We start from the raw sequence: 20,885 nt of genomic DNA, 5'->3' as shown, positions 1-20,885 counted from the left end.
ACTCGGGTTTCAAACGCTCCCGCACATTGGAAGGGAAACTGAAGGTAAGGAGAAGAGGCCTTGCATTTATATAGCACCACTCCCAACCTTCCTGATGTTACCAATCACCTGTTTGCAAGAGGCAGTCACTGTCAATATGGTAAAATGGTAACTGCCAGTGTTTGTGATCTCACGTTGGGTATTTTGTTTAGCTTCAGCGTTACATAATTCCCCCCCAAAGCCACCCTTCTTCCCCCAGCTGGAGCCTGGTTTCTCTAACAGAAGTCTTGCTTCCCCCCCCCCTCAATGGAGCACAGTTCCATTGATAGGATCCTTCTTTCAGCTTAGCATCCCTCCCCCTCCCCGATGTGGTCCGCACTTTATCCCTCGATGGGATCCTCGCTGCACCGATCTGCTGCTCGAGCCTCATTCCCCGGCCAGGATTCTTCCTCATCTGATGGATGAGGAAGGAGAGTGCACCCTGACATGTTTAACATATCAATCATTGCTGTGAGCCATGTGTTTGACTAGCAAATTGTCGCTGTGCTAACTGGATACAGCTCATTCTGCTCCCTGGTTTCCTTGAAGACCAAAACACATCCGGGAGTTTCAGTAATTTAGGACGGCACCGTGGCACAGTGGTTAGCACTGCAGTATGGCTTCATTTCCAGCCTCGGGTGACTGAGTGGAGTTTGCACATTCTCCCCGTGTCTGCGTGGGTTTCCTCTGATGCTCCAGTTTCCTCCCACACTCCACAGATGTACAGGTTAGGTGAATTGGCCATGCTAAACTTCCCCTTAGGGCGATTAAGTAGGGTAAATACATGGTGTTACGGGGATTGGTGCCTGGTGGGATTGTTGTCGGTGCAGGCTCGATGGGCCGAATGGCCTCTTTCTGCACTGCACTCTCCTTCACAGCAGACCGAAGGCTCCATTAGTGGGAAGTTAGCTCCATCAGATGAGGAAGAATCCTGGCCGGGGAATGAGGCTCGATCGATGCAGCGAGGATCCCATCGAGGGATAAAGTGCGGACCACATCGGGGAGGGGGAGGGATGCTAAGCTGAAAGAAAGGTCCTATCAGTGGAACTGTGCTCCATTGGGGGGGAAGCAAGAGTTCTGTTAGAGAAACCTAAATACATACGATTCTCTGCCCTCTCCACACTGGATCTTTATCTGTTGGATGGCCCAATTTCTAATCATGTGCTCTGAAGAATAAAGATGAAGAAACTATTAATTGTCATGGGCAAGGAACTTGTGGTAATGAATCTGACGTCTAATTTAACTGGTATAAAATGGGTTGATGATTCGCTCTCACCTGTCACCCAAGTTTCGTGCCCATAAATTTTTCGGGGCAGGCAGAAGGGCCCAGCAAATCCATTCCTGACTTCCCATCTTTGCATTATGTTGCTCCAGCCGATTTCCTCAGAGGCTCATTCAATTGTCCCTCTATATTTTTAAGGTTCAATTTCGAGAGCTGCCCTGGTTACTGACCCCAGAACTTTGAGTCATCCAAAGTCCCATCTGATCCTCAAGTCCCCCACTTTTAACCTGGGTCCCCGCTGTTCATTGAACTGTGAACAATTTACCCGGACAGATTCTTTTATTCAAAGCAAATGCAATTTCTTTATTCATTCCTCCCAACTGAATTTCTACCTGTCACGCAGCCAAATGAACTTCTTTTTAATCAAAAGAACACAAAAGCACTGGAAAGATTTCAGCAGGTCTGGCAACGTCTGTGGAGAGATAGCGGGCGGAATTCTCCAGCCGTGCTGGTCTAAAAGCCGGAAATTCCTGCCCGACCGTCAATGGCGTTTCGCATTCTCCGCAACCCGCCCGCTAAAATTCCAGTGGCGGGCAGGATGGAAGAATTCCGGCCAAAGCTTCCTGTTTTTGTTTTAGATATCCAGCACCCACAGTGTTTTGTTTCTACCTTGTTGTTTTATTTGCCGGATGCATGTTGTGGTTGAGGAGAGTGACTGTGAGCTACTGTTAGAATGCTTGCTGCTGGAGGGCTGAAGTGTCTTTGCGAATGAAGGGCCAAAACTCTCGGCACGTCCCTGCTGACTTACATTGCTTTATCTCGACAGGATCCTGAGAAGGGACCAATCCCGTCATTCCAGCCTTTCCAACGGAGTGTCTCTGCCGACGAGGACAACTTAGAGGTCAGTTAACAGTCGAGGGTTTGTTGTTGTAAATATTAGGATAGGGGGGAAGGTAGTTGTTCGAGTTAGGCCCATTCTGCACGCCCCCCCCTCCCGGAGCTGGATTAACGACAATAAGTAATAATAGATGGTCACCTAGCCCAGCCTGGGCAGTAGTTCGCCTGTTCTTCATCCACCTTGACTGGTTTTCATTCAGCGAAACCAGTGGAATGAAAATGATGAGTAAAGATCCTTAAGTAAAGGACCTGCTCCTGGAGATTACCACCCCAGCAGCAGACACTAAAATCCATCTCATATATCTTTATCTTCGTCCCTTGATAACGAAGTGTGTCTCTTCAGATTATGCCCCCACACCTCAATGTGGAGTTCAAAACAACAAGCTTCTGACCCTGAGACTGTGGTACTACCAACTGATCTGAGATTACTCCCAATACGTATTCGTACTAAAGAGTGTGACCCCATAAGTTCAACCGTTGCTGCCAGCCCCCTGCCCTTTCCACTGTAATGGAATACTCTCCACTTGCCAGGATGGGTGTATCCCCAACAACACTTAGAAGCTTGCTTATTGACTGCCTGCCTCTCTTCCCACCACCAGTTTCCCAACAGAAACACGTGGAAGTGGAAAGTTGCAAGTTTCTGTGATTCCCAAAACCTCAAAACTCCACGGGGTTCAGCAAGGGGGAGAATTTCAGATGAGATTCTGATTATTGATAATAAAAGGCAATTCCGCCTCACCAAAACTGTGACGTTTGTCAGTGGCTTTAAGCCTCAACTTTCGGCTGTCAGTGAAGACATTCGGTCACTCCTGACTAAAGCCCAATTTTGATTTGATTTATTATCATTGTCACAAGTATTAGTATACGGTGAAAAGTATTGTTTCTTGCACGCCCTATATACAAAGCACACCGCACATAGCGAAGGAAAGGAGAAAATGCAATTTAAAGCTCACTACTTTCTGTTGGTCTAAAATCATATCTGGAGATTTCCCAGTTTGAGACTCTGCTTCAGTCATAGCTACATGTTACCATTCCTTGTCCCATCTCCCTGTTGTATAGTTGTGGGGAGGCGATGGCCTAGTGGCATTATCGCTCGACTATCAATACAGAAACTCAGCTAATGACCCAGGGACCCGGATTCAAATCCTGCCATGACTGATAGTGAAATTTGAATTCAATAAAAAGGAATCATAGAAACCCTACAGTGCAGAAAGAGGCCATCGAGTCTGCACTGACCACAATCCCACCCAGCCCTATCCCCATATCCCTACACATTTACCAGCTAATCCCTCTAACCTTCACATCTCAGGACACTAAGGGGAAATTTTAGCATGGCCAATCAACCTAACCCGCACATCTTTAGACTGTGGGAGGAAACCGGAGCACCCGGAGGAAACCCACACAGACACAGGAAGAATGTGCAAACTCCACACAGACAGTGACCCAAGCCGGGAATCGAACCCAGGTCCCTGGAGCTGTGAAGCAGCAGTGCTAACCACTGTGCTACCGTGCCGATTGTCAAAGAACCCATCTGGTTCACTTATGTCCTTCAGGGAAGGAAATCCTTACCCGGTCTGGCCTACAAGCGACTCCAAAGCTTCAGCAATGCGGTTAACTCTCAAATGCCCTTGGGAAACTAGGGATGGGCAATAAATGCTGGCCAGCCAGTGACACTCATGTCCCACAAATGAATTTTAAAAAAGAGGAATCTAGGTGTTCTAGTGCATGAATCACAAAAAGCTAGCAAGCAGGTCCAACAAGTCGTTAAGAAGGCAAAGGGTATTTTGGGCCTTTATTGTAAAGGGGTTGGAGTTTAAAAATAGGGCGGTTTTGTTGTAATTGTACAGGGTGTTGGTGAGGCCACACCTAGAATACTGCATACCGTTTTGGTCCCCCTACCTTAAAAGGGATAAATTAACATTGGAGGCAGTCCAAAGGAGATGCACCAAGCTAATTCCTGGGATGAGAAGGTTGTCCTATCAAGAGACACTAAATAATCTGTGTCCGTATTCCTTGGAGTTTAGAACAGTGAAGGGTGATACAAATAAAATCAAACATATAGAATCCTATAGGGGGCTCTTCACTAATGGGAGAGTCTCAATCAAGGGGACATAACTAGAAGATAAAGGGCCAGTCATTTAAAACTGAGCTGTGTAGAAATGTCTTCTTGCAGAGGGTGGCGAATCTCTGGAATTCTCTGCCCCAAAGGGTGCTGGAGGCTGGATTTGGAGGTATTCAGAATGGAGGTGGATAAATATTTGATAGAGAGAGGAATAGAGAGAGGGCTGTGGGGAAATGGCACAGAAAAGGAGTTGAGGCCGGCACAGATCAGCCATGATCGTATTGAATGGCAGGGCAGGCTTGAAGGGCTTAGTGGGCTCCTCGTGCTTCTATTTCTTGTGTTCTGAGTTCTTGCATTGTGTTCTTGTGTGTGATCAGTGCATCTTGGTCTCCTAGGTCTCCAAGCGTCCGCAGAGGAAATCTCTTTATGAAAGGTATTTGTTCTTTTTTTCTCTAATTATTTTCTCATCCGAATTGCCAACAACTGAATTATCTTTCCAACTGATTGACCGCGAACAAACATAGGTTTCTCACGCTCCCGGACTCTTTCTATCTGAGAATAAGTTTCTGCTGGCAGGGCAAGTGGCTGTATGGGACCTGCTGTTTGCAATCTTTGATTTTCAAACAACAACAACTTGCATTTATATAGCATGTAGTCCTCAATGAATATTTCTCATCAGTATTTGAGAAAGTCATGGATGTTGGGGAACTTGGGGAAATAAATAGCGATGTCTTGAGGAATGTACCTATTACAGAGAAGGAGGTGCTGGAAGTCTTAAAGTGCATCAAGGTAGATAAATCCCCGGGACCTGATGAGGTGTATCCCAGGACGTTGAGGGAGGCTAGGGAGGAAATTGCGGGTCCCCTAGCAGAGATATTTGAATCATCGACAGCCACAGGCAAGGTGCCTGAAAATTGGAGGGTGGCAAATGTTGTGCCTTTGTTTAAGAAGGGCTGCAGGGAAAGCCTGAGAACTACAGGCTGGTGAGCCTAACGTCTGTAGTGGATAAGTTGTTAGAAGGTATTCTGAGAGACAGGGTCTAGACATTTAGAGAGGCAAGGACTGATTAGGGACAGTTAGCATGGCTTTGTGGTGGAAAACCAGGTCTCACGAATTTCATTGAGTTTTTTGAAGGGGTAATCAAGAAGGTAGATGAGAGCAATGCAGTCGGCGTTGTCTACATGGACTTTAGCAAGGCCTTTGACAAGGTACCGCATGGTAGGTTGTTCCAGAAGGTTAAATCTCATGGGATCCATGGTGAGGTAGCCAATTAGATACAAAATTGGCTTGATGATGGAAGACAGTGGGTGGTTGTAGAGGGTTGTTTTTCAAACTGGAGGCCTGTGACCAGTGGAGTGTCTCAGGGATCAGTGCTGGATCCACTGTTATTTGTCATTTATATTAATGGATGAGAAGTTATGGGGCATTGTTAGTAAGTTTGCAGATGACACCCAAGATTGATGGCATAGAAATCTTAGAAACCCTACAGCACAGAAAGAGGCCATTCGGCCCATCGAGTCTGCACCGACCACAATCCCACCCAGGCCCTACCCCCATATCCCTACATATTTTACCCACTAATCCGTCTAACCTACGCATCCCAGGACACTAAGGGCAATTTTTTTAGCATGGCCAATCAACCTAACCCGCACATCTTTGGACTGTGGGAGGAAACCGGAGCACCCGGAGGAAACCCACGCAGACACGAGGAGAATGTGCAAACTCCACACAGACAGTGACCCAAGCCGGCATAGTGGACAGCGAAGAAGGTTATCTAGGATTGCAACGGGATCTTGATCAATTGGGCCAGTGGGCTGATGAATGGCAGATGGAATTTAATTTAGATAAATGCGAGGTAATGCATTTTAGCAGATTGAACCAGGGCCGGACTTACTCAGTTAATGGTAGGGCGTGGGGAGAGTTACAGAACAGAGATCTAGGTGTACAGGTTAATAGCTCCTTGAAAGTGGAATCACAGGTGGACAGGGTGGTGAAGAAGGCATTTTGCATGCTTGGTTTCGTTGGTCAGAACATTGAATACAGGAGTTGGGACGTCTTGTTGAAGTTATTCAAGACATTGGTAAGGCCACACTTGGAATACTGTGTACAATCTGGTCACCCTATCATAGAAAGGATATTATTAATCTAGAAAGAGTGCAGAAAAGATTTATTAGGATGCTACCGGGACTTGATGGTTTGAGTTATAAGGAGAGGCTGGATAGACTGGGACTTATTTCTCTAGAGCGTAGGTGGCTGTGGGGTGATCTTATAGAGGTCTACAAAATAATGAGGGGCACAGATCAGCTAGATAGTCAATATCTTTTCCCAAAGGTAGGGGAGTTTAAAACTAGAGGCCATAGGTTTAAGGTGAGAGATACAAAAGTGTCCAGAGGGGCAATTTTTTCACAGAGGGTAATGAGTGTCTGGAATAAAGCTGCCAGAGGTAGTAGTAGAGGCAGGTACAATTTTGTCTTTTAAAAGGTATTTAGATAGTTACATGGGTAAGATGGGTATAGAGGGATATGGGCCAAATGCAGGCAATTGGGATTAGCTTAGGGGTTTAAAAAAAAGGGCGGCATGGACAAGTTGGGCTGAAGGGCCTGTTTCCATGCTGTAAATCTCTATATGAGAGGCTGGATAGACTGGGATGTTTTTCCCTGGAGCATAGGAGGCTTAGGGGTGATATTATAGAGGTCTATAAAATAACGAGGGACATGGATAAGCTAGATAGTCAACATCTTTTCCCAAAGGTGTGTAGAAATTTCTTCTTACAGAGGGTGGAAGGAAACTGGGGCACCTGGAAGAAACCCATGCAGACACAAGGAGAAAGTGCAGACTCCACACAGACAGTGACCCAAGCTGGGAATCGAACCCGTGTCCCTGGCACTGTGAGGCAGCAGTGCTAATCACTGTGCCGCCCATTAGAGAGATTGCAGCAAAGATTCATGAGAGTGGTTCAAGGATGAGGAACTTCAGTTACGTGAATAGATTGGAAAAGTTGGGACTGTTTTCATTGGAGTTGAGAAAGTTGAGAGAAGATTTGATCAAGGTGTCAAAATTATGAGAGGTCTAGATAGAGTAGATGGGGAGAAACTGTTCCCACTGGTGGAAGGATCGAGAAGAAGGAACTGATTTAAGGTGATTGGCAAAAGAAGCAATGGAGACATGAGGGGAATTTTTGTCACTCAGCGAGTGGTTACAATCTGGAATACGCTTCCTTTGAGAATGGTGGAGGCAGGTTCAGTTGAGACATTCAACAGAGAATTGGACTACCATCTGAAAGGGAAGAATATGGGGAGAAGGCAGGGAATGGAACTAGATGCATTGTTCGTTTGGAGAGGTGGCACAAACATGACCGGCTGAATGGCCTTTAGTGCTGTTACAATTCTGTAACTATCACATGTTCCACCAAAGGAGATATTTGGACATATGGTCAAAAGCTTGGTCAAAAGAGGAGGCAATGGCCTCGTGGTATTACCGCTGGACTATTAATCCAGAAATTCAGCTAATGTTCTGGGGACCTGGGTTCGAATCCTGCCAGGGCAGATGGAGGAATTTGAATTCAATAAAAATATCATCTGAAATGAAGAGTCTATTATTGACCATGAAACCATTGTTGATTGTCGGAAAAACCCATCTGTTTCACTAATGTTTTCTTCAGTCACCATTTTGTATTTGCTGGTGGGGGGATTTGGGGAAGGAGGGTGAGTGGTAAGCAAAGTCCTCTGTGTTTTGCCCTCAGTTTTGTGAGTTCCAGTGACCGTACACGGGACAGTGAGAAAGACCGGGAGGAGGAACGTGAATCAGGGAAGGAGCTGGATCGAGAGAGCTCCAAAGACATCGAGCGGGACTTGGATCGTGGAAGAGACCGCGACAAGGGTCGAGAAAGGGATCGTGACCGGGAACGTGACCGGGATCGTGACCGGGATCGTGAACGTGACCGGGATCGTGACCGGGATCGTGACCGAGATCGGGATCGGGACAGAGATCGGGATCGGGACAGAGATCGGGATCGAGACAGAGATCGGGATCGGGACAGAGAAAGGGACAGGGATCGAGACCGTGGCAGAGACAAGGACAGGGATCGGGACCGTGATGGCCCCTTCAGAAGTGAGTATACTTCTGTTTCCTCATTCTTCTGTTAGCTTGCCTGCCTGAATTCTCACAGGTGGTCATTGTATTAGAAAGGCAGAGAGGTGAGTCTGCGTGAGGGGAAGAGAGAGGTGAGTGTCATTAGAGTGATAGAGGTTTACAGCATGGAAACAGGCCCTTCGGCCAAACTTGTCCATGCCACCCCTTTTTAACCACTAAGCCAGTCCCAATTGCCCATGTTTGGCCCATATCCCTTTATAGCCATCTTACCCATGTAACTATCAAATCACTTTTTAAAAGACAAAATTGTATCTGCCTCTACTACTACCTCTGGCAGCTTGTTCCAGACACTCACCACCCTCTGTGTGAAAAAATTCACAGAAAGGGAGAGAGCGCTGAGTGTGTGTGAGAGGGAGAGCGAGGTGAGTGTGTGTGAGTGGGAGAGGGGTGACTGTGTGTGTGAGAGAGAGAGAGGTGAGTGTGTGAGAGAGAGAGAGGTGAGTGAGTGTGTGTGTGAGAGAGAGAGGTGTGTGTGAGAGAGAGAGGTGTGTGTGAGAGAGAGAGGTGTGTGTGTGAGAGAGAGGTGTGTGTGTGAGAGAGAGAGGTGTGTGTGTGAGAGAGAGGTGAGTGTGTGAGAGAGAGAGGTGTGTGTGTGAGAGAGAGGTGTGTGTGTGAGAGAGAGAGGTGTGTGTGTGAGAGAGAGGTGTGTGTGTGAGAGAGAGAGGTGTGTGTGTGAGAGAGAGGTGAGTGTGTGAGAGAGAGAGGTGTGTGTGTGAGAGAGAGGTGTGTGTGTGAGAGAGAGAGGTGTGTGTGAGAGAGAGAGGTGTGTGTGTGAGAGAGAGGTGTGTGTGTGAGAGAGAGAGGTGTGTGTGTGAGAGAGAGGTGAGTGTGTGAGAGAGAGAGGTGAGTGTGTGTGTGTGTGTGAGAGAGAGAGGTGTGTGTGTGAGAGAGAGAGGTGAGTGTGTGAGAGAGAGAGAGAGGTGAGTGTGAGAGGGAGAGAGAGGTGAGAGGAAGAGAGGTGAGTGTGTGTGAGAGGGAGAGGGGTGTCTGTGAGAGAGAGAGGTGAGTGTGTGTGTGTGTGTGTGAGAGAGAGAGGTGAGTGTGTGAGAGAGAGAGAGGTGAGTGTGTGAGAGAGAGAGAGGGGTGACTGTGTGTGAGAGAGAGAGGTGAGTGTGAGAGGGAGAGAGAGGTGAGAGGGAGAGAGAGGTGAGTGTGTGTGAGAGGGAGAGGTGACTGTGTGTGAGAGAGAGGTGAATGTGTGTGTGAGAGAGAGAGAGAGGTGAGTGTGTGAGAGAGAGAGAGGTGAGTGTGTGAGAGAGAGAGGGGTGACTGTGTGTGAGAGAGAGAGGTGAGAGGGAGAGAGAGAGAGGTGAGTGTGTGAGAGAGAGAGAGGTGAGAGAGAGGTGAGAGGGAGAGAGGTGAGTGTGTGTGAGAGGGAGGGGGTGACTGTGTGTGAGAGAGAGGTGAGTGTGTGTGTGTGTATGAAAGGGAGAGAGGTGAATGTGGGTGAGAGGGAGAGAGAGGTGAGTGTGTGAGAGAGGTGAATGTGGGTGAGAGGGAGAGAGAGGTGAGTGTGTGAGAGAGGTGAATGTGGGTGAGAGGGAGAGGGAGGTGAGAGGGAGAGAGAGGTGAGTGTGTGAGAGAGAGGTGAATGTGGGTGAGAGGGAGAGAGAGGTGAGTGTGTGTGAGAGATAAGTGTATGTATCTGTGTGAGTGAGTGTGTCTGAGAGCTGACAGCATACATGTGTGTCCGTGTTCAATATAAGACTCCAGCACCACCTCTTCCCTTCAAGCGATTGAATGAAAGGACCAGCGTCACTTCTCCCCATTAAAAATAACAAATAGGTAAGTACTTTATTAAATAAGAGAACTTTTTAATTATAAATGTACACATACAACTTCCATAATTCGGTTTTTGTATGTTTGTACTATTGAGCGAAAACAATTTTTTTGTGGTTTAACTCTTCAATATAATAAGAATGTTTCTCAGGGGCTCCTTCAGTACTGTTGGGTGGTTAAAACAGTTCCATGGCCAGAAAAGATTTGGAAACCCAGTAGTATACTAGAGTGCAACTGATTTGAGGAGTTTTACAGTGAGGGGGAAGGTTTCTGCCCATTTGTAAGGGATTGATTTCACTCTGATGGGAGTACCTGAACTTTGGGGAAATGTGACATGGCTGACATCACATGCACACACACACACACACACATACACACACACGCACACGGTGCATACATGCATGTCCACGCGTGCATGAGTTGTCCCCAGAGGTTTGTTTCAGAGTGTGGTGAACACTGACAGTTTTGCAGTCATTACCATTGCAAGATGCAGCCAGTCAAAATGTTCGACATTCTAAGAAATAAAGACTCTCATTTAAGTTAAAGTTTATTTATTAGTTACAAGTAGGTTTATATTAACACTGCAATGAAGTTACTGTGAAAATCCCCTGTACAGGATCTTAGGACATCCAGAAGCACTTTACAGCCAATGAAGTTATTCTGAAGTGTTGTAATATATGAAAACAGAGAATCAATTTGCACCACAATGTGAGAATGACCAGATAATGAGTGATGGTGCTTGAGAGATAAACAATTGCCAGATCACTGGAGAAGAATACTCCTCTTCCATTAAATAATGAAACAGTGACCATGACAATTTTTACTTCTACCTGAGAGGGCAGACAGAGCCTCGGTTTATAGGATTATCTGAAAGATAAGCCTCCTAACAGTGCAATGCTCCCTCGGCCCTGCACTGTAAAGGGATTGGAGTACAAAATTAAAGAGTTGCACAGGGTTTTGATGAGACCAGGTCTGGAATACTGTGTGCAGTCTTAGTCTCCACATTTAAGAAGGGATATACTTGTTTTGTGGGGCTGTTGTTATTCAGTTTGGTTTTGTTCCCTTCAAGTAGCCAGATGAAGACTTTTTGGAGTTTAAAATCAGCTGTTTACTTACGAGCTAGCAAGGGCTCCAGCAGAAGCCCGAATTACACAAACAGACTTCCAGATTCAATTACAAACAATTAACATATACCAATCAGAGGTGTGCACTTGTATAGGAGTTATCTATGGCCACTCACAACTATTGATTAGACTTGCATCACGCATAAGATACAAATGTTAAAAACTAATCACAATATGTGCACGTCAGGTTGAAGATAATTATAATATCCGATCAGTGTAAAGATTTGAGTATGCTATCTGATCTAATTTATCATCGGTTAGAAGTTGTCCTTAACACCCCAGCTTGTGTTTATGTTTGTAGATATCAATTAGCACCCCATGTCCAAGTGTCTGAGTTAATGAATTCTCTCAGATGAGGAGGCTTTGGTAGATATACCCTATCCTATGGTCGAGTTACACTCTAGTTGCCTCCCTATGTTATCTGTAGACCATTTGGTTGCCAAGAAAGCCCCTATTATAGTCTGTCAGGGTTGACACCTGCGATGTATCTGCCTGAGAACTAACAGCCTAGGTTTTTGTGCAGCTTATTCACAGCGAGCAGTGTGTATGATTTTTCTGCAAAACTGAATATTTCAACCCTTTCAGTGAGCACGAGTATTAATATGGCTACTAACCCCCTTCAACTTGCATTGGAGGCAGTACCGCGAAGGTCCAATGGATTAGTCGCTGGGATGAAGGGGCAGTGCTCTGATGAAAGGTAAATTGGGCTTGTATTCTCTGGAGTTTAGAACGAGAGGGCGATCTTATTGAAATGTACAATATTCTGAGAGATTACTTGCATCGATTGGAGAGTCTAAAACACAGGGGCACAGTCTCAGGATAAGGGGCCAATCATTTAGGACTGAGGTGATGAGACATCACTCAAAGTTTTATGAATCTTTGGAATTCTCTACCCCAGGGGGTTATGTATATTGAAGGCTGGGGTAGACAGACTTTTGGCCTCGCAGGGAAATGGGTGGGAAAATGGGATGAAGCCTAAGATCAGCCATGATGGTATTAAATGGCAGAGCAGGCTCGACAGGCCTTATGGTCCACCCCTGCTCCTATTTCTTATGTTCTTGTGTCAGAGTTGGAGATATTATTAGATCACGAGACTACTAGGATAGTCAAAGTCAGCAAGGCAATTTCTGTTCAACAACAGACCTCGCATTCAAGAGGTTGAACAAAGTTGGCAGGGGTGATGTCAAAATTGTTCATTTGTGCACCTCACCTCGCCTGCTTGTTTCCCACCCCCCCCCCCCCCCCTGCCCACAGGGTATGACTCTTTGCGTGCTCCCCGAAAAGGAAACACCATCTACGTGCACGGCCTGGGAATGACCGAGGAGATGCTGAGGACCTCCTTCTCCAATTTTGGGACCATCGTCAACCTGACCATGGACAGCCCCCGGAAGTGAGTGATGCGCTCGTGTGGCTCGGCGTCTCTACTGCGTGTGTGTGTATGTGTGCCTCCTGCGCCCGCCCCCCCCCCCCCAAAAGCCAGATTATCCATGGCCACTGCTGAGAGGGATGTTGATGTCTCCCTCAGAGAAGCCCTTTTCCCTTCATGGCCTTGCCAGTCCTGATATCTGTAACCTCCTTACAGCCCTTCAACATCCGGAGAATTTTGGACTTTGCCACTCTCCCCACCCCCCAAATTATAATCACTGCATCATTGGTAGCTACGCCTTTAGCTGCCGAGAGCCTGCACTTTCAAATTCCCTCCCTCAACCTCACTGTCTCTTTCTTCCTTTAGGACACGTCTTCAAACCTACCTCTCCACCCAAGCTTTCCTTTTAACCCTTATGTGGCTCGGTGTTAAATATAGTCTGAGAAAACTCCTGTGAAGCATTCATGCTGCCTCATAAATACAAGTTGGTATTCGCACCATGGAACCATAGAAAGGTTACAGCACAGAAGGATGCCATTCAACCTATCTTGTCTATGCCAGATCGAGGACACCAAGTGCCCTTTCTAATCCCACCTTCCTGAACCTTGCCCATATCCCTGTAGCTTGCAGCAGTTAAACTGCAGATACAGGTACTTTAAAAAAAAATTTAGAGTCTTTGCCTTGTAAACCAATGCTTCATCTCAGGAATCAGCCGAGTCAACCTTCTTTGACCTACTTCCAATGTCCCAGAGTGTGGATATGGGCGACAGACCCATTGCCTGATCTCACCTAGTGTTCTGTAGCCAACCTATATTCAACCTGGCTATAATCTGGCCCCACTCAACAGTGACTCATCTGACAGAGAGTTTCACCATTGGGAATCCCAGTCCCATCTTTCCTATTCCTCCACATTCTCTGCCTCCAACACATACCTCTCACTGCCTGTGTTCCACCAATGTTCGCGATACCAGACATTTGTGCATTTCAGCTGTGCTAGGCTGATCTTTATCTGTCTATTCCAGCTGTGCGTTTGTCACCTTTGAGACAATGGAGTCCGCAGATCAAGCAATTGCAGAGGTAAGGAACAGAACACAGTCCTGCTGCAAGGCTCGCGTGTTTCTGTCACGTGTGTGTGCACGCATGTGTGCGTATGCATGTCCACATGTGCATGGCCACATTTATGTGTATGGGTGCATGTGTGCGCACATGTCTACATGTGAGCGTGCACACATGTATATGTGTGTGTGTGTGTGTATTTGTTTTTCTCTGGTGTTTAATGCTGATTCCTGGTACTGTGTGAGTCTATTCCGCGATTTGAGGTTTGTTTTTCTTCTCTCTCTAACAGCTAAATGGCAGCATGGTTGGTGATGTTTACTTGAAGGTGATGATTGCTCGTAAACAGCTCATGCTGGAAGCTGCCACAGGGAAGTCGGTGTGGGGAAGCCTAGGTAGGAGAAATCTGAACATTCACATTCCAGTCGGAGTCTGTGCTTTATATTGTCAGTATTATGGTTCCTGGTCTCAGTAACCGACTGCCCAGATTGAATTATGAGAGCGTGTTTAGGCTGAAGGCTGTCAGCAATTAATGTCTTATTTAAATGTAATTCCTTCCCTTAACAAAGCTCCTGCTTTGTTTAAGAAGGTTCAAATTTAACAACAAAATATGGCTTGCAACTTGAACCCTTGCTCGACCACATCTTTGCCTGTCGCCCGCTGATCGCTATTGCTTGTTTCCGAGAAATAAGCATTATTATCCTGTTCTCCTGGAGATAGAGGTGTAAACTTACTGGGTCAGGAGGAGGCCATTTAGCCCTTTGTCTCATTCAGTGAGATATGGCTGATCTGGGACCTAACTCAATATTCCCCAATAACCGTGGTTAACAATTAATTATTGATCTATCACTTATTACTGTTTATGGAAGGGAGTTTCAAATTTATCCCATCCTCTACGAGTTTCCTAATTTCAGTCCTAAAGGCGTAGCTCTAGTTTTTAGACTAATTCTCCTAGTCCCGGACTCCCCAATCAGCAGAAATAGTTTATCTCAATCTACCCTGTCTTTTTTCCTTAGCATTTTCGTATTCCCCTTGATATCAGGTGGAGATGGTAACATCGTGGTAATGTGGGTGGATTAGTAATCCTGAGGCCCAGGTTCTGGGGAACCAGGTTTAAATCCCACCATGGCATCTGGTGGAATTAAAATTCAATGAATAAATCTGGAATTGAAAATCCATCTAATGCCCTTGGGGGAAGGAAATCTTACCCAGTCTGGTCGATGTGTGACTCCAGATCCACAGCAATGTGGTTAACTCTTAACTGCCCTCTGGGTGGCCTAGCAAGCCAATGTGTGAGGGATTGGTAACAAATGTCGGCCTTGTCAGTGATGTCCACATTCCATGAAAGACTACCTTTAATCAAATCACTTCTTAAATTCCAAGAAATACAACCACAGTTTGTGCAACTTTTCCCCATTTAACCTAACAGTACTGATTCTGTCAATTGTGAAGCAAAAGTTCGGGTGGTATGGGGGCACAGTGGTTAGCACTGCTGCCTTACAGCTCCAGGGAGCTAGGTTTGATTCCCGTCTTGGATGTCTCTCTCTCTGTGTGGAGTCTGCGCATTCTCACCAAGTCCACGCAGGCTTCCTCTGGGTGCTCGGTTTCCCCCACAGTCTGAAAGACATGCTGGTTAGGTGCAATGGCCATGCTAAATTCTCCCTCCGTGTACCCAAACAGGTGCCGGAGTGTGGCGACTAGGGGATTTTCACAACAACTTCATTGCAGTGTGAATGTAAGCCAACTTGTAACACTAATAAATAAACTTTTTTTTAAAACTTCATAGGCCTCTAAGCCATGCAGATGATCTGTTATGTCCTAATAAGAGTTTGTGGTCAGCAAACTCCGACCATCACCAACCTCCACCCCTGGAATGAGAGAGTCCCCACAAAGTACCAGTTGCCAACTTATACTAACTAATTCTGAGTCGATTGTCTAGAATCATAGAATCTCTACAGTACAGAAAGAGGCTATCCGGTCCATCGAGCCTGCACCGACAACAGTCGCACCCAGGCCCTATCCCCGTAACCCAACATATTTACTCTGCTACTCCCCCTGACACTAAGGGGCTATTTAGCACGGCCAGTCCACCTAACCCGCACATCTTTGGAGTGTGGGAGGAATCCGGAGCACCCGGAGGAAACCCACGCAGACACGGAGCAGACATGCAAACTCCACACAGACAGTGACCCAAGCCGAAAATCGAACCCGGGTCCCTGCTGCTGTGAGGCAGCAGTGCTAACCACTGTGCCACCGCGTCACCCTAATCTTATCTTGGATCCATTACGTTGACAGCTTGAAGTCAACAAACACTAACCTCGCACAGAAATTTTGAACTGACGAGAGAGTCCAATTTGGGTGGGCGAGCAGGGGGGGGGGGGGGGGGGGGTGTGGTTTGAATGGCGAAGTAAGTTTGGGGTGCCCGAATGGCCTACTCCTGCTCCTATTCCTGGTGTGCTTTTGATGGTGGTGGTTGAGGGATGAATGCTAACTCAGTCACATCCCCCCCCCAAGCATACCCTGGAAATCTTTTCTCCCCCTCCCTCAATCTTTACCCTGGCCCCTCCATCCCATCTACTTTGGGGCAAGCTGTTAGGTCTGCAGCTGTCACCTGAGCAGATAGACCAGACTTCTCGATTTAGCATCCTGTCCAAAGCAAATATAATCCAGTATATTCGATGTGGCCGCTCCAGAATCCAGACTTTGAGTTTTGGATGCAGGCATTAAAAAGGTAAGTAACAGACACGGCCATTGAGCATATGATCTCAAGGGGAGACGATAGCCTAGTGATATTATTGGTACGCTGTTAATCCTCAGCTAATGTTCTGGGGACCCGGGTTCGAATCCCGCCACAGCAGATGGTAGAATTGGAATTCAATAAAAAAAATTTGGAATTAAGAATCTACTGATGACCATGGAACCATTGTTGATTGTCGGAAAAACCCATCTGGTTCACTAATGTCCCTTTAGGGAAGGAAATCTGCCGTCCTTACCCGGTCTGGCCTACATGTGACTCGAGAGCCACAGCAATGTGTTGATTCTCAACAGCCCTCGGGCAACTAGGGATGGGCAATAAATGCTGGCCAGCCAGCGACGCCCATGTCCCATGAATAAATGAAAAAAAGGTTCACGTGGGAATGGGGATGTGAATTTTAATCTTATTGCGTGTTTCTTGTTATAGGCTAAGGTGAAAAGAAGAAAGTGTGAGAATTATTATTAGATATGGCTGATTTGCTCCCTAATCACCACATGATGGTTCAGAATACACACACACCCGTGATACACTACTGTCTGTAAAATTAACTCGTGGCAAAATTAGTGTCTGGTGGACAATTTCTAATGGGCCACAGTGGTCTGAAACAGCATGTCTGACAAGAAGCATTTTGATGAGCACTTTAAACACATAGCATACAAAGCTACAGACCAAGTGCTGGAAAATGGGATCAGAATAGATAAGCCAGTGCATACATGATGGGCCAAAGGGCCTCTTTCTGTGCTGACTCTATGAATGTGGCATGGCTTCTGAGCCACACTGAAAATATCCATCTGGATTCTATGCTTCTGGGGTGGGAATTGAATGTATGCTATGGTTTTTTTAAGTTTTAAAGTTCATTTATTATTGTCACAATCTGCCTCAAACGTGAGAGCAGAGACCTTCAGGAACGACAGCAAGGCGATTGTGTTTTTTTTCCGTGGGAGTGGGGTGTGTGGGGTGAAGTGAAATGGGCTGTCCCTGCTCTAACAGAAGTGTTTCTCTTTCCCTCCTCTCCATAGCGGTCCAGAACAGTGCCAAGGGGTCACACCGTGACAAACGTAGCCAGGTGGTGTACAACGAAGATTTCCTGGGATAACCTGGGAAACCGAGCCCGAGAGAAGAAAGAACGAAGAGTGAATGACTCCAAAGAGAGCAAAGCCGTCCCTCTTGGGAGGAGGTGGCTCAGATTCATCTCTTTTTTGTACAGCCCCTGCAAGCACCCCCCCACCCCAGTCCTCACTACCTCCTTCTCCTCCTCCTCCTCCTTCACCCCACCCCCACACTACCTCTCCATTCTCACTCCAATGCCTCTCTAATGTTGTGTAAAAGAAATTTTAAGAGAGTGGCATTTGCTTCGAGTGGACTTTTCCAAGTCCAATCTCCGCATTTCCATCATGTTCTGAAAGTTCCCACCCTCTCGCCTCTCACTTGAGAGAAGATTCTGTTGCTTCCACGGTTTCAAGTAGCTGACCATCTCTGGTCCGCCAACCACTCACCCCAATATCACCCGGTACGTCCTGACCACAGCTAGAATAAGAATTGCACACGTAACAATGTCCTCTGTGCCTGCCTGTCTCCCTCCTTGGCCTTCCACCTTGGCCATTTAAGCTGTGGGCCTCAGGACGTGGGAAGAAGCACTCCCTGACATTACCCTGAACATCCTGGCTCTAATTTAAGTTTCTACCCCCTTATTCTGGTCTCCCTCTGCAAGAAGAAATAGTTTCCCTCTCACTACCCAATCAAATATTTTCATTATCAAAAGCACCTCAATTGGATCATCTCTTTACAGAAGGGATTACGGCTCAGGAATGGGCCGGCCAGCCCAACAGCATTTATGCTCCTCCCCAAGGGGCCCTCTTCATCTCACCCCATCAACATATCCTTCTGTTCATTTCCCCCCTCCTGTGAGTATCCAGCTTTCCCCAGAACCCATCTATGCCATGCACCTCACCACTCCCTGTGGTAGTGAGTTCCACGTTCTCAACGCTCGCTGGGTAAAGACGTTTCTCCTGAACTCCTTATTGCATTTATTAGTGTCCACTTTGGTTTTATAGCCCTTGTTCCCCACAAGTGGAATCATTTTCCCTACATCAATCCTATTTAATTCTGTTTGTGGTCTTTAAAGACCTTTATAAATTAACCTCCCAGCCTCTCTTTTCCAGAGAAAAGGACCCCAGCCTATTTAGCCTTTTCTGGAGTGTGTCCCCTCTCAGTCCTGATTTCACCTTGTGAACTGTTTAATGCAACAGTGCTTCCCTATCCTTCAAGCCTCGTCTTTTGGAACTTGTCCTCATAATTTGACTCTTTTCAGCTCATTATTGTTCTGCAGGATCTGTGCTGCATCCCCTCCAAGACCAGTATATCCCTCCTGTGAAAGTTCCAGCATCGATAGTACCTGTGCCAGAAATGTTTGAGAACACTATTGCTCTCGAGTCCCTCAAAATGTTAACTTCCCAATAAATGCAGCAATGCCCTTACCGAGGGGTAAACATGGGTTCCATAGGGTCCTTTGTACCGGTGACACAATAGTCACTTGTCACTCTTGAAAGACAACACGCAGGGCTTTTAAAGCTCGGGTGGTTTGATTCCCCAATTCCTGGGGTTTGCCCTGGTTTTGTGAGTTCTCTCAGCTTTGCGCATGGAACCTGTTTCACCACTAGACTGGAGCACCAGTTTGCCAGGGTTTGTAAAGAGTGCTTTACTAGTGGCAAGACGGGCGGGATAGCAGATGGCGAGACTCCAGGGTGCCCAGCTATCAAATCAATGTGGTATCCTTGACTCACATGGGTCCTGTCCTACCCTTGCTGTTTTGGCTGTATCACTGCAATACTGTCTGGGTTGAGATTGTAAGGATGCGAATGCGCATCCTCTGTGTGGGGTGTCCAGACTGTATCTTTGTGTTTCACTTCTTCTCCATCCCCTGTAACATTTTCTCCCCTTACAACAAACTAAAGAAGGCAGGACGCACCATCAGTTGCCCACAGATGTTGCAGTCTCAAGAAATAGGGAGAAATCATGGGAGCCATTCAAGTGTCATGAAGTGAAGTAACCCGTTTGCAAATGTGGAATCTTGCTCAGAATGTTTTCTTCCCCCACACCCCCAATGTCCGACTGTAAATAATGCATCCCTTGTTTTTATTAAATTAATCGTTGAAATGTTTGACTCAGTGTGTGATTGGCTGTATAAGTGGGCACTCTGTGGGTAAATGTGGTGATTGCACATCCATTTTCAGTACTGGCACTGTTATTGCTGTAGAAGCCGCACTGGGAGCTGGCACTGTGTTTGATACAGAACTCAGACTGGGATTGTGACCACTTGCCTGGATAAGTGCAACTCCAGTAACACTCGAAGTTCAACATCATTCCTGACAGAGCAGCCTGCTTGATTGGCACCACATCCAACACTTTCAACATTCACACCCTTCCACCACTGACGCACAATGACAGCAGCATGTACCAGCTACAAGATGCACTGCAGCAACTCACCAAGCCTCCTTCGACAGCAGCTTCACGTTAGCACAGTGGCTAGCACTGGTGCCTCACAGCGCCAGGGACCCAGGTTCGATTCCCGACTTGGGCCCTTGTCTGCGTGGAGTGTGCACGTTCTCCTCGTGTCTGCGTGGATTTCCTCCAGATGCTCCGGTTTCTTCCCACAGTCCCACAATCTGTGAGCGGCACGGTAGCACAGTGGTTAGCACTGCTACTTCACAGCTCCAGGGACCTGGGTTCGATTCCCGGCTTGGGTCACTCTCTGTGTGGAGTTTGCACATTCTCCTCGTGTCTGCGTGGGTTTCCTCCGGGTGCTCCAGTTTCCTCCCACAGTCCAAAGATGTGCGGGTTAGGTTGATTGGCCATGCTAAAATTGCCCCTTAGTGTCCTGAGATGTGTAGGTTAGAGGGATTAGCGGGTAAATATGTAGGGATATGGGGGTAGGGCCTGGGTGGGATTGTGGTCGGTGCAGACTCGATGGGCCGAATGGCCGCCTTCTGCACTGTAGGGTTTCTATGATTTCTAATCCAACAATGTGCTGGTTAGGTGCACTGGCCATGCTAAATTCTCCCTCAGTGTACCGAACAGGTGCTGGAGTGTGGCGACTCAGGGATTTTCACAGTAACTTTGTTGCAGTGTGAATGTAAGCCTACTTCTGACTAATAAACTTTAACTTTAAACCTGCAACTACTTTTTTTTTCATTGAATCCCTACAATGCAGAAGCAGGCCATTTGGCCCATTGAGTTGGCACCAACTCTTACCCAGGCCTTATCCCCATAACCCTACATTTTTTACCCCACTCACCCCCTAACCTATATATCTTGGGACACTAAGGGGCAATTTACCCTGACCAATCAACCTAACCTGCAAATTTTTGGGCTGTGGAAGGAACCGGAGCACCTGGAGGAAACACGTGCAGACACAGAGAGAACGTGCAAACTACACACAGACAGGCAGCCAAAGGCTG

The 20,885-nt window shown here is 46.8% G+C and overlaps 1 protein-coding gene across 1 annotated transcript; it reads left to right on the top strand.

The window, feature by feature from the left end:
• Positions 1 to 5: 5 nt before the first annotated feature.
• Positions 6 to 19,588, top strand: LOC144497457 (negative elongation factor E-like; the record flags this gene model as incomplete). Its single annotated transcript, XM_078218745.1, has 8 exons — positions 6 to 44; positions 2,067 to 2,141; positions 4,595 to 4,632; positions 7,942 to 8,309; positions 12,509 to 12,644; positions 13,643 to 13,697; positions 13,966 to 14,068; positions 17,448 to 19,588. Coding segments are annotated over 8 exons (891 nt in total), but the record flags the coding sequence as incomplete, so codon positions are not given.
• Positions 19,589 to 20,885: the final 1,297 nt, after the last annotated feature.

The sequence above is a fragment of the Mustelus asterias genome, chromosome 8 (assembly GCF_964213995.1).
Source record: "Mustelus asterias chromosome 8, sMusAst1.hap1.1, whole genome shotgun sequence".
NCBI lineage: Eukaryota > Metazoa > Chordata > Chondrichthyes > Carcharhiniformes > Triakidae > Mustelus > Mustelus asterias.
This window is presented reverse-complemented; position numbering and strand designations above follow the sequence as displayed.